Source organism: Notolepis coatsorum (assembly GCF_963971535.1).
Source record: "Notolepis coatsorum genome assembly, chromosome: 15".
NCBI lineage: Eukaryota > Metazoa > Chordata > Actinopteri > Aulopiformes > Paralepididae > Notolepis > Notolepis coatsorum.
This window is the reverse complement of record NC_140179.1, coordinates 79,869,399-79,885,442: the sequence shown is the minus strand read 5'-3', so window position 1 is coordinate 79,885,442 and position 16,044 is coordinate 79,869,399. Positions and strand designations below refer to the sequence as shown.

The 16,044-nt window shown below is 45.5% G+C and overlaps 1 protein-coding gene across 1 annotated transcript; it reads left to right on the top strand.

Annotated features, from left to right (window-relative positions):
• The first annotated feature begins 2,815 nt into the window (after nucleotides 1–2,815).
• Nucleotides 2,816–8,737, top strand: LOC311241388 (actin, cytoplasmic 1-like). Its single transcript, XM_084330194.1, has 5 exons — nucleotides 2,816–3,048; nucleotides 3,321–3,560; nucleotides 7,606–8,044; nucleotides 8,158–8,339; nucleotides 8,509–8,737. The coding sequence occupies exons 1-5, from the start codon at nucleotides 2,926–2,928 to the stop codon at nucleotides 8,650–8,652; spliced, it is 1,128 nt and encodes a 375-aa protein (XP_084186320.1). The 5' UTR covers nucleotides 2,816–2,925; the 3' UTR covers nucleotides 8,653–8,737.
• Nucleotides 8,738–16,044: the final 7,307 nt, after the last annotated feature.

Sequence of the window (16,044 nt, the reverse complement as noted above, 5' to 3'; positions counted from 1 at the left end):
TGTGACTGCAATGAGGGCCGTTTCTCTGGAGTGGCCAGTCCGGAAGCCAGACTGATTAGGGTCTAGGAGGTCATTCTGTATGAGATAAGCAGTAAGTTGGTTGGATACAGCACGTTCAAGTGTTTTAGAAAGGAAGGAGAGAAGAGAGACAGGACGATAGTTGCCTATGACAGTGGGGTTCAGGGTTGGCTTTTTTTATGAGCGGCGTGACTCTGGCTTGTTTTAGGGAGGTGGGGACCACCCCCGAGTTGAGTGAGGAGTTGATGGTTGCAGTTAGAAATGGGAGGATATCGGCGGTCAGGTGGCGTAGCGGAGATTGCGTTCGTCACCAACCCCGGAGACGCTGTATTCGCCTGTTCGAATCCAGCTCCCAGCTCCGGGGTTGTCACCAGCTTGGCTGGCCGTTCACACTAATACAATTGGCAGTATTAGAGGGTGGGAAAGCTGGCGGGGTGGGTCCAGGTCGTTGTAAACATCGACTCCTACAGTTCGGTCGGGGCGCCTGCTCAGTGCGGATAGGATCTAAGGGGGGGGGGGATAGTGTGATCCTTCCACACGTTACACCCTCTCAGTGAGAGTCCGCGCTGCCAGGTGAAAAGAAGCGGTTGATTGGCTAGACGTGTGTCGGAGGAAGCACGTGATAGCCTCCACTCTCCCAGACCGACTGTGGGGGGTAAGTGCGCAGCGACCAGGAAGGGGATTGGGAATTGGCATAACGACTAACATTGGGATGGGAGAACATCGGAGGAAAAAGGAGGGGGAAAATGATCAATACAAATTAATGGGAGGATATCCGGTGCTATGGTCTGGAGGAGTGGGGAGGGTAGCTGGTCCAGCTGGCATGTAGTTAGACGGTTCGACGTTACCAGTGTCAGGGTCTCGGCTTCTGTAATGGGAGAGAAAGAAAGTTGAAAGGAGTTGAATCGAGTTGATAACATGCAGTGGAAAAGCGGCAACAGTCCCGGTTGGAGTTAGTAAACACAGTTGTATGTTAGCCTTCTTGGATGTTGAATAAACGCCTATCATTGTCTTTCAACACCCCGCCTCTCAGACTCCCATTTTCTCCTTTGCTAGCTAGTAGCTACTAGCTATGGTAACATTTCATTGGCTATATTAGAGCTGGTGGGCTACCATAGTTAAAGTGTATTGTGTTGTACAAACTGTGCTAACGTTATGGCAAGATGTGTGTAGGCCTATGTAATGTTAACTTAATGGCTATGTTTTTAAAGTCGTAATGAAGATTTATTTATATTGCGCTTGCCATTTCCACAAACTGAGTAGCACCTGCTGCTGCCAGCAGCCGGCGCGTCACCTCTCCCTCCCAAATTAATTATTTTTAGTTTTTTTCGCATCCCCTGAACCGTACAATACACACACGCCCCGAACGGTGTATGGTTCGAATGCATACCGTTCCACCCCTAGTGGGCGATACTGCCACCTAGCAGGATGCGGCCGGTATTGCACTCTCGGAATCTCAGAATGCTTTCCTATGGTAACACCCAGGGCACGAAATTAGAGCCCGCCACCCGCCGCTGGCGGGCAGATTTTACGTTTGGCGAGTGAGACTGAGAGGTCTGTCCGCCATGTGGCGGGCGCCGGGCAACCAAATAGTCATGTGAAAACCGATAGAAAAACAGGATCCAATTCTTAGCGGAGTTCTCACTCGCTGTCTCAAGCACACAGACATGCAGCGCACTGCTCCTCCTCCTCCTCCTGCTCCTCCCAAACCCGTGTAAACACAAGTGTGCACTAACTTAGGACCTTGTAATATATCATAATGCAAATAAAGATGGAAGTATGGTATATGAAACAATAATGATGTGTGGTGTCATTATTTGATTTGTGTATGGGTATTATGGATGTTAACAATGCATAAGGACAAAATGAAAAGAAAGGGAGTGTAGTGAGGGAGTGTAGTGGTTACCGACATTAGTGCTGATGTGCGGCAAAGTGTGTGGCCGTCACACCAAGCATACGCTCACACAAGGACCCAATCAGCATGGGTATTGGCGGGTTAATTTTCCATTGATGGGGATTTGATTGGCTGTTTTTAAATTAAGTGCAGCGGCAGAATTAATAAGTTAATAACGTTAACAATTAAAATGGTTGAACCTGCGAGTTTTGTACTTTGTGGTCTGCATTTTAAATGTAAGGAGTAAAAAGTATGTATTTTTTTCTCTGAAATGTAATTGAGTAAAAGTACAAATATACAAACCTAATAATACTTGAGTAAAGTACAAATCCCCCCAAACAGTATTGTAACGAAGTACAATTACTCAAGTACTTTACACCCCCTTCAAGTACTTTACCACCCTACATACCAGACATGCCCAGGTCTAGATCAGCACTTCTCCTCCGAGACACGTTATGCCCTAGCTGGTCTGATGGTGCCACATACTGTACAAGACGAGCAATAGCATGTGCAGTAGATGCATAAGATCCTATAGAGGGTATGGCTATTTAATGCATCGAATGGCATCATCATCACGATCAACCAAATTAGCCACATAGGACTCCGTAACGGCTGCAATATAATCGTACTAATTTAACCTTTATTTAACCAGGCGATTCCCATTGAGATTACAAGATCTCCTTTTTGAGCTAGCCATGGCTAGGATAGCAGCAATACAGTGTTGCAAACAACATAAAAGCAAACATTAAAAACATATAGGAAATTATGTAGTAACAACTCACAAAATCATACGCCCAAAAAGACAGACAAGGGGAAATGGAATCTGGCTATTGGCTAAAGGAAGCAAATTACGGAAACCTTGTGGTTTAGCGCATGAACTGCAGTTGTCGGCAACAGGAAGTGAGAACTTGCTGCGTCATAGGGGCGCTGTTCGGATGTGGATTTGACTCTTCACGCCACATAAAAGAAGTAGCCTTTGACTAAACGGTTGTCTTACTTTTTACAGCTCAGCCATGGAAGACGAAATCGCCGGACTGGTTGTTGACAACGGATCCGGTATGTGCAAAGCCGGATTCGCCGGAGACGACGCGCCTCGTGCTGTCTTCCCCTCCATTGTCGGCCGCCCCAGACATCAGGTGAGAAAACCCGGGCTGTTACCGATGTTAGCTTAAACAAAAGGTTGTATTGGCACTAGCTACATTTTAAAATCGTGGTATTATGCTAATTCTCACATTACTCGACATAATGCTTTCCACCACTGTCGAGCTAATTGTTATTTGGGACATAATGACATACAGTACTGGATTTCACTTTTCAGTGACTTTAAATTATCTCTAATCTTGGCTCAATGGTGGTATATGGCTATATAAACATAAAATCTAACCATATCACTCTTTTCTTTGCCCAGGGAGTGATGGTCGGTATGGGTCAGAAGGACAGCTATGTCGGTGACGAGGCCCAGAGCAAGAGGGGTATCCTCACCCTCAAGTACCCCATTGAGCACGGTATTGTCTCCAACTGGGACGACATGGAGAAGATCTGGCATCACACCTTCTACAACGAGCTGAGAGTCGCCCCCGAGGAGCATCCCGTCCTGCTCACAGAGGCCCCCCTTAACCCCAAAGCCAACAGGGAGAAGATGACCCAGGTATAAACCCACCACACGCATGTTCATTATGGCTGACGTTTAAAGTTCCATACTATCTTTTGTTAGATGTTAGTTCAGAACTATAGGCCATTTCCTTCTTGGTTTTCCTCTTCCTCCTTCTATTCGTACTTCTCCCCCCTCTTCTCCAGGAGCCCCTCCTATAAGATGATCTATCAGTCTTTCTCTGGAAACTACAGGTCTTCTATTGACTGTGTGCTGCTTTTCTCTGCACTTGTGGCCATAAAGAATGATGCTAGTTCAACCTGTAGACCAGCACCATAGTATTAGAGCTCATTAGCCCCTTTCGGTACTAGGGGTTTGAAATCTTGCTGTTGCTAATAAACATTTTAAATAATTTTAATAAACTTGTCAACTTCAGCTAAAAACTGCTTTCCTTCAAAATGGCTGCCTTCCTCCTTCTGCATTGTTTTGCTTGGCACACCACTCATGTCACAATGCAGAAAGGCAGCCATTTTGAAAAGCAGTTTTAGCTGAAGTTGACTTTTATTAAAATTATTTAAAATGTTTAGCAAACCCTCGTGCAACTAGCCCCTGTGTTCACCGCCATATTTAATCGATCCCTGGCGGAGTCAGTGGTCCCTGCCTGCTTCAAGATGTCTACCATCATCCCTGTACCAAAGAAACCCTCCCCAACATGTCTCAACGATTACAGACCGGTGGCACTCACCTCTGTGGCCATGAAATGTTTTGAGAGGCTGGTCAAGGATCACATTTGTGCCTCCCTCCCCAGTGATATGGACCCTATGCAATTTGCATACAGGCCAAACAGGTCCACTGACGATAAGGTCTCCCAAGTACTACACAGTACCCTCTCTCACCTTGACCGCCAGAAGGGGGGCTATGTTAGACTGTTGTTCATTGACTACAGCTCAGCGTTCAACACCATAGTCCCCACCAGACTGGTGGACAAGCTGATGGAGCTGGGTCTGAGCTCCGCTCTGAGCGCCTGGATACTGGACTTTCTGTGTGAAAGGCCCCAGGCGGTCAGGGTGGGGGGTCAGACCTCCAACACCATCACCCTGAGCATCGGGTCCCCCCAGGGCTGTGTTCTGAGCCCCCTGCTGTACTCACTATACACACACGACCAGTGATGCCGGTAACGCGTTACTAAGTAACGCGTTATTGTAATCTGATTACTTTTCCCCGAAAATAGTAATCTAACGCGTTAATCTTTAAAAGCCAGTAATCTGATTGCAGTTACTTGTCCAATTGGCTGTGAGTTACTATTTCGTTACTATCTCATCATAAATTCATAATGCAGGCGGAATGCAGTATTTTATTTCGTTTTCGACAGTCAAAAATACATTTTGAGCTGTTTTTCTTATTATTATTATGGAGTGACGTGGGGTGGCAGTGAAAGGGTTACACAAGAATGTGTCCCCGCGGCGTGACTGGACTCTGTCTGTGAGTGACTCTGCTTTGGCCCAATCACATTCCCCATCCACAGTCTGCGAATCAGAGGCAGAGTAGGGCGGGTCTTCACAGCACGTCATGTGACATATGCGCCAATCCTGTGACAGCAGGGCTCCGTTGTTATGTTCGTCTGAGAATTCATTTACAAAACGCTTGTCTAAACGAAGTGAAACCGCAAGAAGACTTTTGCGGTTTCTGTTCAGACTTCCACCCCAAAACGCTTGTTTAAACGTAGCCTCAGTCAAAATACTGTCTACCGCTAAAAACAGCACATCCAATTGCATTGAAAGCATCTGGAATCACAACACTAGCCGACGCTTCGACTATGAATTGAAAATGGGGGACCCTGATGTAAACAAGACAAACGTCTTTCTCTGGTCTGCATCCCCTTAACAATTGTGTGTATTGAGCCGTACTGTATATTGTACCCATTCAGCAATCTGTTAAATAAAGTTTTCATTCATTCATTCATTCAGGTACAGGAGGACTCTGAGGCCAGCCAAACAGCAAAAGAGAGAGACTGTTTCTTTCCCTATTGATTAATGTATATTTGATGGTGGCAGAGCAAAAGCTCTTATTTGCCAGATTTACAGTTAATTTACATGTTAAAGAGAGACTGATTGTATGTTTATAGAGAGACATTTATAAAAACAATTTAATAGTTACAGTTGATATAATTGAATAGTTCAGCCTGCATTTGTTAGATGTGAATAGATACACTGGTTTTGTACAACCACTGGCTGGCTGCTCTAATGCTGTGAGCATCATAGACTGTTGCTTTACCATACTTGATGGTACAGAAGCTGAAGCACTAGTTTAACAATTTACGTTATGTGCAGAGAAACAAGTTAAAAACAATTTATGCACTTTCAATAAAGCGTTTAAAAAAAACTGTTGGGGGAACGACGATGACTTCGTAACCTAGTTACTTTCAAAGTAACTAAGTTACTCTGATAATCAAGTAATCAGTAAAGTAACATGGATTACTTTTTAAAGGAGTAATCAGTAATTAGTAATCGGATTACTTTTACAAGTAATCTGTGGCATCACTGCACACGACTGTGTGGCCAAGTTCAGCTCCAACTCCATAGTGAAGTTTGCGGACGACACAGTGGTGGTGGTGGGGCTGATCTCGGACAACGACGAGAAGGCCTACCGGGAGGAGGTTGAGGTACTGGAACGCTGGTGCCAGGACAACAGCCTGCTCCTGAACATTGGTAAAACCAAGGAGCTGATCGTGGATTTTAGGAGGAGACAGCAGGAGACACACACACCACTGAGGATAAACGGGGCTACCGTGGACAGGGTGAGCAGCTTCAAGTACCTGGGGGTCCACATCTCAGAGGACCTGACATGGACAACACACATAGACTCAGTCGTAAAAAAAAGCGAAGCAGCGCCTCTACCACCTGAGACAGTTAAGGAAGTTCAGAGTATCTGGGAAGATACTCCAGTCCTTCTACTCCGGAGCTGTAGAGAGCATCTTGACTGGAAACATCACTGCCTGGTATGGCAACAGCACGGCACAGGACAAGAAGGCCCTACAGAGAGTGGTGCGCTCAGCCGAGCGTACCACGGGTATTGCACTACCAACCCTGCAGGTCCTATACAACAAGAGGTGCAAATCCAGAGCCTGCAGGATAATGAAAGACCCTCACCACCCCAACAACAGCCTGTTCACGGTGCTGCGGTCAGGCAAACGCCTGCAAGCACCAGTAACGAGGACAGAGAGACTTAGGCTCAGCTTCTTCCCCCAGGCCATCAGAGCCTTGAACACTGAACTCTCCACGCACAAGCACACATGAGCACACACACAACACACACACTACACTGTACACGCTCACACACTAGCAGCCACTTTAACATGAGCACACACTCACTCATGCTGCACACGCTCACACTATGGACACTTTACAGAAGGAAAGATCACTTTAAGAATAGTATAGCTTGAGATCGTATAATATAGCATTGTATAGCAGTGTACATAAAGACCCAATGCCTCATCCGTAGCTAACAGTGTACTGCACTGCCACAGGACCTAGCATGACCTACCATGCTCTGTAAATAGCTCATGTACAGATACCGATATGCCTACTTTGTTTACTTGTTTATTGCACTATGTCGCTCTATTGGTTGGACTCTTATTATTATTACTTGTACTATTGCACATCGTTGCGGGCGAGACCCCCCGCATTTCACTGTATACCTGTATGCCGTGACAAATAAAACTCTTGTATCTTGTATCTTGTACTGTGAGTACCGTTGAAATGTATCTGCAACACTTGTACGACAAGTTTTGTTGCCGCCCAGAGCGACAGACTTAATTGTGGGATTTTTCAATGATCTTAGAAGGGACTGTAGATTCATGAGAGCTTTAGCTCGTCCAACGATGTTGGCGTGACCTACAGTACCGAAAGGGGCTAGAGAGCTCATGTTACTTGAGAATCTTAACATGCACAACTTATGTGTGAGGAATGTATTGCTGCACCTTTTCTCAAACTAACATCCTAGGATGCATGCACACTACTGCATGTATTGAGTGCAGTGCCCACAGCTAAAGCCTTGCTTATTGCCACACCCAATATTCACTTTTCTCATGTCTTTCCAACAGATCATGTTCGAGACCTTCAACACCCCTGCCATGTATGTTGCCATCCAGGCCGTGCTCTCCCTGTACGCCTCCGGTCGTACCACCGGTATCGTCATGGACTCCGGTGATGGTGTGAGCCACACAGTGCCCATCTATGAGGGTTATGCCCTGCCCCACGCCGTCCTGCGTCTGGACTTGGCCGGCCGTGACCTCACAGACTACCTCATGAAGATCCTCACAGAGCGTGGCTACTCCTTCACCACCACAGCCGAGAGGGAAATCGTGCGTGACATCAAGGAGAAGCTGTGCTATGTCGCCCTGGACTTCGAGCAGGAGATGTGCACCGCTGCCTCCTCTTCCTCCGTGGAGAAGAGCTACGAGCTGCCCGACGGACAGGTCATCACCATCGGCAATGAGAGGTTCCGTTGCCCAGAGGCTATCTTCCAGCCTTCCTTCCTCGGTGAGTAGTCGATCACTGCTTTCCCAAAAACGGCCCAGATGAGACCTCTTGCCTATAGTGCTAGCATCTGTTATTGCCACTTCACTGACGGCCGTTGTGCCTCTTCTCTCCAGGTATGGAGTCCTGCGGTATCCATGAGGCCACCTACAACGGCATCATGAAGTGCGACCTTGACATCCGTAAGGACCTGTATGCCAACACCGTGATGTCTGGGGGTAGCACCATGTACCCCGGCATTGCTGACAGGATGCAGAAGGAGATCATATCCCTGGCCCCCTCCACCATGAAGATCAAGGTGAGATGATTAGGCCAAATGCACTACTATAGCCTCGGATCATTCTGCTCAAGTAGGCAATTGTTTCATAGGATTTCCCTATGCTGCCTTGTTGGAAGACTAGTAGCACTGAGATGTACAAACTAGCTGATACCCTCATCTAATGGATTCTCTCCTGTCTTCTCTACAGATCATTGCCCCACCAGAGCGTAAGTACTCTGTCTGGATCGGAGGCTCCATCCTGGCCTCCCTGTCCACCTTCCAGCAAATGTGGATCAGCAAGCAGGAGTATGATGAGTCTGGCCCCTCCATCGTCCACCGCAAATGTTTCTAAACAGACCGTTTCCCCCCCTTTTCCGTCCCCCGATCAAACGCCCAACAACAACTTCAGCACTGCGCAAAACAACCACACACGCCACACATTCTCATACACACTCAGGCACAGAGCCTAGACGACCAACTCATTGTCATTGCTTCAGTTATTTTTGGCGCTTGACTCAGGATTTAAAAACTGGAACGGTGAAGGTGACGGTAATGTTTTTTTTGGCTAAGTAAAAAACACCCAAAGGTTCTACAGTCTCATCTGAGGACTTATGTCTGGGTTTTTTGTACTTTCAGCCTTAAAAATATGTTGGTCCTGTTAAATTTCTTTGTTTTTGTTATGCAAAACACAATAGTGACTCCTCCTTCCCTGTTGGTGGTTCCATCCGTGGGGTGAGGGGACAAGGGGTCTTGAGGTGATGGGGTGCCAGACCGGTGGCGCCAACCTGTACACTTGACTAAATATTCCCAATAAAGTTCACATGTGTTCCGACATGACTTGATGACTCTTGTCTCCTTCATAATCTTAACATGGTGTTCTGCGTATTCATAGTAATAATTTAATGTACCTGAAAGATGGTAGCTGTTTTCAAATGTGAATCTAGCTTTATAAGTTAGATTTGGCTATGAGCAACACTGAGATGGTCTAGGTCTACATTAATAAAACTGTAATTCTTTTTTTACCATGTTTTTCTTTCTTCAGGATTGTCTTAATTTTTTTTGTGAAGGGATCTTAACAATGCTACATGTGTGAAAACAAAAGAGCAAAATATTCCATTTACACAAATTTCAATGCAGAAATTAGCTACCAGGGTAAAGGCCCCTGCAAACTTTTCCACTCCCAAGTCTTACTTGTACACCTGTTACAAAATGGCTTCACTTGTAGCCCTGAATCATGAGTCCAACAGTCCAAGCATCCTGCAGAGAAGACACTTGACATCACTGACACCTCCAGGACCCTGCTCCGCAATCTCACCTGAGTCTGGGGAGTTTGGCGATGCGAGAGCAAACAGGGAAGAGCGCTTTCTGCTCCGGGGCGCAGCTCTACTTCCATGGCCGAGCCGTGAGCTGGAGAGGGCCGTCCTGGCAGCTTCGCTTGGAGCCTGGCTAGTAGCTAGCATCGGATAGTCATTGAGCAAAGCTACAGCACTAGCAGCAGGAGACTGAAGAGAGGGAGAGCCCAGGAGGCCGGGATCATTACACAGAGGATTGAATCGGTTGGATAGTCGAGGTGAATCAAAGGGATCATATAGAGGAAGGGAGAGTTCACCACTTTCACCCCCAGGAGGGACTACTGGAGCAGCCTGTGTCCGCTTGCTCCATGCCAGCCTGGACATGAGCTCCGTTTGACGCTTGAGAAGATCCATTACTAGTATCTCAATGGACTTCAGTTCCGTTCGCATTTCTGCGACATCTGACGTCGGAGCCATTTCCTCGGGAGAGTTAAACACTGTGAGTACTGTAGCGTGTAGCTGTAGCTATGGCAACAACAAGCTTCGATAGCTTAGGTCACGTCCAGTAAAAAGTCACATAAGACCAATAAATCCAACAGCATAAACAATAAAAGATAAAAACGATAAAAGTCACAGTGATCAGTTAAGATCAATGGTTAAAAATGGTAGAAAGAAAGAAAACTAACGTAAAAAGAAAACAGTCTAAAGTTTGAATGTTTGGGAGGTCCACAAAAACACGTCCGTTCAGCAGGAAGGCGATGTGGTACTAGTGAACGAACACATGTTGCCAAGACAACTCTGGAGAATGGGTAGGATACATGAAGTATTCCCAGGTCGTGATGGCAAAACTAGAAGTTGCTCAATACAGTTGCCAGGAAGAAAAATAATCAGACGGCCAATACAGTTATTGCATAACCTTGAGATTAATTGATGAACAGTGTTCATCGGGCCGGAGTTTGTTGCAACTATTATATAGATAATATACACTTTCATTACAGACTCATAAAATAAAATATAATACACACACATAGTTTAATTGGTGATAACGTTTTTGTTTTATTTGTTTTTATTTGCTTTAATGACATTGAAAGTGCACTGCGTGTTTGCCACAAAATAACACATTTGTCTTTCAGCACCACTCAAGAGTGGACAGCTCCTGCCAACGCAGTGTCTAACACTGCAGCCGTGCTTGAATTGCATGTGACCGAATTGATTGCTGTATTGGAAACAGCCGTGATATGTTTGGTGCGGCTCGTCAAGCACACATAATGTAAAAGGATTTTTAACTGAACTGAACGAAATGAACTGAACTGAACTAGAAATTGTAACTAATAGAAAATAAAAGAAATTAAGATTTTATTCAAAAGAAAAACAACGACTAGACATTCCTGTTTTCATCTTTGTAACAATTGCAACCATTATTTTGGATATGCAGCAGCCATCATAAAGCGTCGTCAATAATACAATATTTACCTTTGCTTTAAAAGAAATGCAATCAAAGCATGTTGTGCATCTGTAGCGTGATCGAATCTGCGTTGTGTCTGGTGTGAGGTGGACATAGACTCAGACAATGGTACTCAGTTGATGGTGTTTTATTTCCTGTTAGCGAACCAAAACAGCACGTACACAAAACATGGCGTTAGCGACCATCATCAAAGTGCAGTCCACCTGTGCTCTCGTGCTCAGCCAACTCAAAGAGAGCGTGCGCACATTCAAAGCAGCGCGCCATCCACAATTATTACTATTAAATACATGTAGCTCAGTACAAATCAACTTCAGCAAAAACATATGAACCAATATGAAATGAAAGACAGTGTGTAAGCATTAATTAAACCGAAATACAAAAACAACGGTTCATACCTGTTAGCGAACCAAAACAGCACGTACACAAAACATGGCGTTAGCGACCATCATCAAAGTGCAGTCCACCTGGTATTGCCAAACAGAATACTTAGTTAGTACACGAACGTACTATGGCTGTTTTACACAGGGGGAATTAATGTCATTACACAACAGGATATTTCAGTACCAAAACCAAAACATAAATCAATTTTACAAGTTATACAAAGCAATTAAATCCAATATTAGGTAACCGAAAGCGCGTACCTGTGCTCTCGTGCTCAGCCAACTCAAAGAGAGCGAGCACTTCCGCCGGCGTGTCTCTTGTCGACAAACCGGCTAAACCATTGTGTACATTAGTTGAACGTATTTACAATACAACAAATATTCAATGGAAAGATATCCTATCCTTCTCTAAACCCATTATAAAAGACCCAAAAGGGATTTCGTTTGGAGAATCAATAACTCAATGTGAGAAAATTAATATAAACTAGTAACCAAGGCACCCCTCCACAACACTAGAGTGAGCTCGGTCCACTTTGTTCCTTCAAAGTAAGAGTGTTTCCGTTTTGGCCTACTTATTTAAGATAAAAGATAACAGTTTCTGTCCGTGATTCTAGCATAACAACTTCACTCTGCTACATACTCCCCTACTGTTTTATGCCAGATCATGGACAGTGTTCCCTTCAATCAACTCAACAGCGTAAGTATAAACCAAAGAAACAGAAAATAATAAAAAAAATTACAATGAATCAACGCGTCACATGTAACTCAGTGTATTCCCTTAATTCCAAACCTAGAAAATAGGTTGACCAGCTCAAAAGCTATCCGATAAAGGATCAGGAAAAATAAAGGGTAGCTAATCCCACATCTAACCACAGGCAAAAAAACATGCCATGTACATATTTATACCATGGAATACACCAAAATCACCAAATCATGTCTAATGCAATAGACAACCGTAACTACCAGTATGACTCAAAGAAAATCAAACAGCAAAATCAATGAACAAAAAGAAAAAAATTCTAGTAATAAAAAGAATTACTCAAAAGAAAACCAAAAAAAATTGTGTCATCTTTTAGGATGACAGCAGAGCCCTGACCCTTTGTACAGCCATCGTCTGAATGAGCCTGTTAACTGGCCTGATGAGTCTCCCCCGCCTAGTGTAAACCCCTTGAGGTACCTCAACTACACTCGGTGTGACAGTGACAATAGCCAATTCAGGTTCACTCACTGGTACAAATAAGGATGCACTACAAGGGGCCTCCTCCGAAGCCATCATGTCTCCAGTAAATGATTCCACAGTTGTCGTGTCTGACGACTGATCACTATCCTGATAAACAATTACAGAGTATGACTCCTCTGATTCAACATCTGCATCTGGTCCCTCCATCCAAAAGTGGCGTGGTTTCTTCAGTTTACACTCCTGCTTCCCACCATCATGTGTCTCAAGTGTAATTCTATGATGTTGATCACTACTCATGCTCCCCACCTGCTCCTCTGCTGGCCCTGATACACCCATCCCTGTCATGGTATCTATTACCCCCTCCACACTGGACTCAGGAAGATGAGCAACCCACCGGGCAGTTCTCAGCTCATCCTGATCAGAATCATCTGTCATTTCCTCACTCGGAACAGTGCCAGGAATAGACACCTCAATCTCTGGCTCGTCCCATGACGGCAGAGGCAGGAAATTGACGGGCATAATCAAGTTCCTATGGACAGTCTTAATCCTCCCTGTGACAGGATGACGGATACTGTATATATTCAGCCCACTGTTTTTACACACTACAGTATAGACGGCACTCTCCCAGCGGTCAGCTAGCATTTTCTTGCCTCGCTCCCCCTTATTTGCCAGTAAGACCCGATCCCCCTTCTCTACCGCATGTCCCTTTAACTGTCTGTTATACACCTCAGCTTGCCTGGTGTAAGATTCTGATCAAACTGGCCAGTATCACGTCTTCGTCTGTTTGGCTCTCCATCCAATTCCTCTGCGTTGTGTACTTTTAATGGTCCTGACGTCTCCGATACTGGTAGATAAGATCCTTATCTTCCCCCATTAGTGCAATCCATAAACCATAATACTCCTCCACTTCCGTAAGAATTCGACACTCCGACACCGTGAAATACCTTATGAGGAGAAGCGTTGTTTTATTGCTATAAACAGAACCTCATAATCAGATGTTACCAGATGTTATCAAATTGTATCGTCCTTGAAGAGTCTATTCTAATGATCTTTCGGTGTGTTCAGATTATCGTCCTTTTGCTGTTCAGTCCAATAGTGTTCAGGCCTGTTCGTTAGCCGAACCCTCCTCGTGTTAGCCGAAGCTACTGTAATGATGATGTGGCATTCTCCCTTTCCCCCCCCCTCCGTGGTGGAGGAGGAAGAGTCTCTCCTCTGTGTGATCTCAGTCCTACTCGCTCTTGGTCAGATTCTCGTCTGATTCTAGTCTGCCCTACCCGGAAACACCGTTCGACTTATAGGTCTTCGTCGTAGCAACGACGGCCCCCCGCCCCTCTCCTGGTTGTCATGCGACGTGCTGTCATGACGACTGCTAACCTTTCACACCATTAAACGTTTCATCCACTGTTGCATTAAAGAGGTCACCCCTCTCCTCCTGCTCTGGGCCTACACTCTGTTATCTATGTTCTTACAAGGAATGTAAACATTCGGCTGGCTGCTAAACCTTCTGCAGTGATGGCTACTGCCTCTTCTTCTATCACCGTTTTCTAAAGCGAACCATGCACATTTCATTACCACCGTTTTTAGCTGTGGTCCTCTCTCCCCAATCTATACATCACATACATTGAAAAAGCACCGTTTTCTCTCAATGGTCTGTTGCTTCTCAGCATGCTTTTGAGCAAGTGCCATTGCTTCCCTTAGATCCTTTCCCAGTGACTGGACATACTTATCCACATCCACCGTATCTCCATCCAAAAGGACACTCTGAAACATGACATCGACAGGTAATCTTGGAGTGCGACCAAACATCAAAAAGAAGGGTGGGACCCCTGTGGTCTCATGCACTGTGCAATTATAAGCAAACGTCAAAGTGTTCAACATCTGAGGCCATTTCACCTTGGAACGAGGTGGCAAAGCACGGATCATACTACCTAAAGTGCGGTTTAGACGTTCTACTTGTCCATTTCCCATAGGATGGTATGGCGTGGTATGGGATTTTTCAACCCCTGCCATCTGAAGCATTTCTGCTATGAGTGCACTCTCAAAATTAGCTCCTCTGTCGCTATGAATGCAGGCTGCAAAACCATAAACAGAAAAAAAATTATTCCAGAGCACTCTGGCCACCGTCTTTGCAGATTGATTGGGACACGGATAAGCACACGCTAGTTTGGTAAAATGGTCAGTTATAACAAGCACATCAATGGACTTATTATTGGCATCCTCAGCCGACCAAAAGTCAATACACACCAACTCCAGTGGTGCAGTGGTGACTATAGATACCAGCGGAGCCCTAGCCTCCGGCTCAGGTGCTTTGCTCAGTACACATCTCTTACAATGACTCACATATTCTTTGACATCCTTTTCCATGGAGTCCCAATAGAAACGTTGTCTAGTGAGCCACAATGTGCGCTGCTGGCCCTGGTGACCGGCCTCATCATGTACCCCTTTCAGCACCTGTCCTCTCAGAGCGCTCGGTACAACATATTGAAAGACCTTCTTCTTACTCACAACGTGTTTTGAAACCCGGTACAACACTCCCAATTTTGTTGTGAGTTTTCCCCACTGTCTCAATGTGCGGTTTGTTTCTTTCGACTCATGAACTCTCTCTCTTCGAGATGGGCGGCGGCCTCTATCTACAAAGAATTTGACTCTACCAGTAACATGGTCTTGGCACTGCTTGTCGTACAATTCCTCATGAGTGAGAACAGGCAATGGGCTCTGTCCCATGGACACCAACCTTTCTAACTGCTGCACATGAGAGACTGCTCTCATAGCTGCGCCATCCTCCCAACAGCGATGTGTGTGGAGTACAGCAGATACCTTTTCACGAGATATGCTCCCACTGTCACTACCCACCTCACCACTGGCCTTAAGGGAACTCTGAGTGGACAATCCTAGGCCCTTCCTCCTCACCTCTGGTTCCTCACAGGTAAGACGGAACATGTTTTGCACGTCATCTACCTCGAAACCCCTAGCCTCCCTCAACAAGACATCATACGAGGTCCTTGTCAGCCTGTGCATCACCCTAGGCTTAGTAAACGGCTCCCTGCTCTGTGCATCAGCTACTGTATTTTTAGGCCCAGGAATGTACTGAATGTCAAAATCAAAAGGTGCCAGCTTAGCCACCCATCTCTGCTCGCATGCATCGAGTTTTGGCTTTGTGAGGATGTACTTAAGTGGATTATTATCTGTCCACACTGTAAATTTATGTCCTCGCAGCCAATGGCTAAACTTGTCGTGTATAGCCCATTTCATGGCGAGAAACTCAAGCCTATGAGCGGGATATTTAGACTGAGCATGATTCAAAGATTTACTAGCAAAAGCTATGGGCCTGGCTGTGCTACACCCTTCCTGCACTTGTGAAAGCATAGCTCCCAGTCCACTAGTGGACACATCTACAGACAATAAAAATGGCTGAGAAAAGTCAGGG

Bases quoted from the DNA above. Each gene is read 5' to 3' on its own strand.
- LOC311241388 (XM_084330194.1), top strand. From the start codon at position 2,926: ATGGAAGACGAAATCGCCGGACTGGTTGTTGACAACGGATCCGGTATG. The intron at 8,045-8,157 runs GTGAGTAGTCGA...TCTTCTCTCCAG, and splicing joins CTTCCAGCCTTCCTTCCTCG to GTATGGAGTCCTGCGGTATC. The intron at 8,340-8,508 runs GTGAGATGATTA...TCTTCTCTACAG, and splicing joins CCTCCACCATGAAGATCAAG to ATCATTGCCCCACCAGAGCG.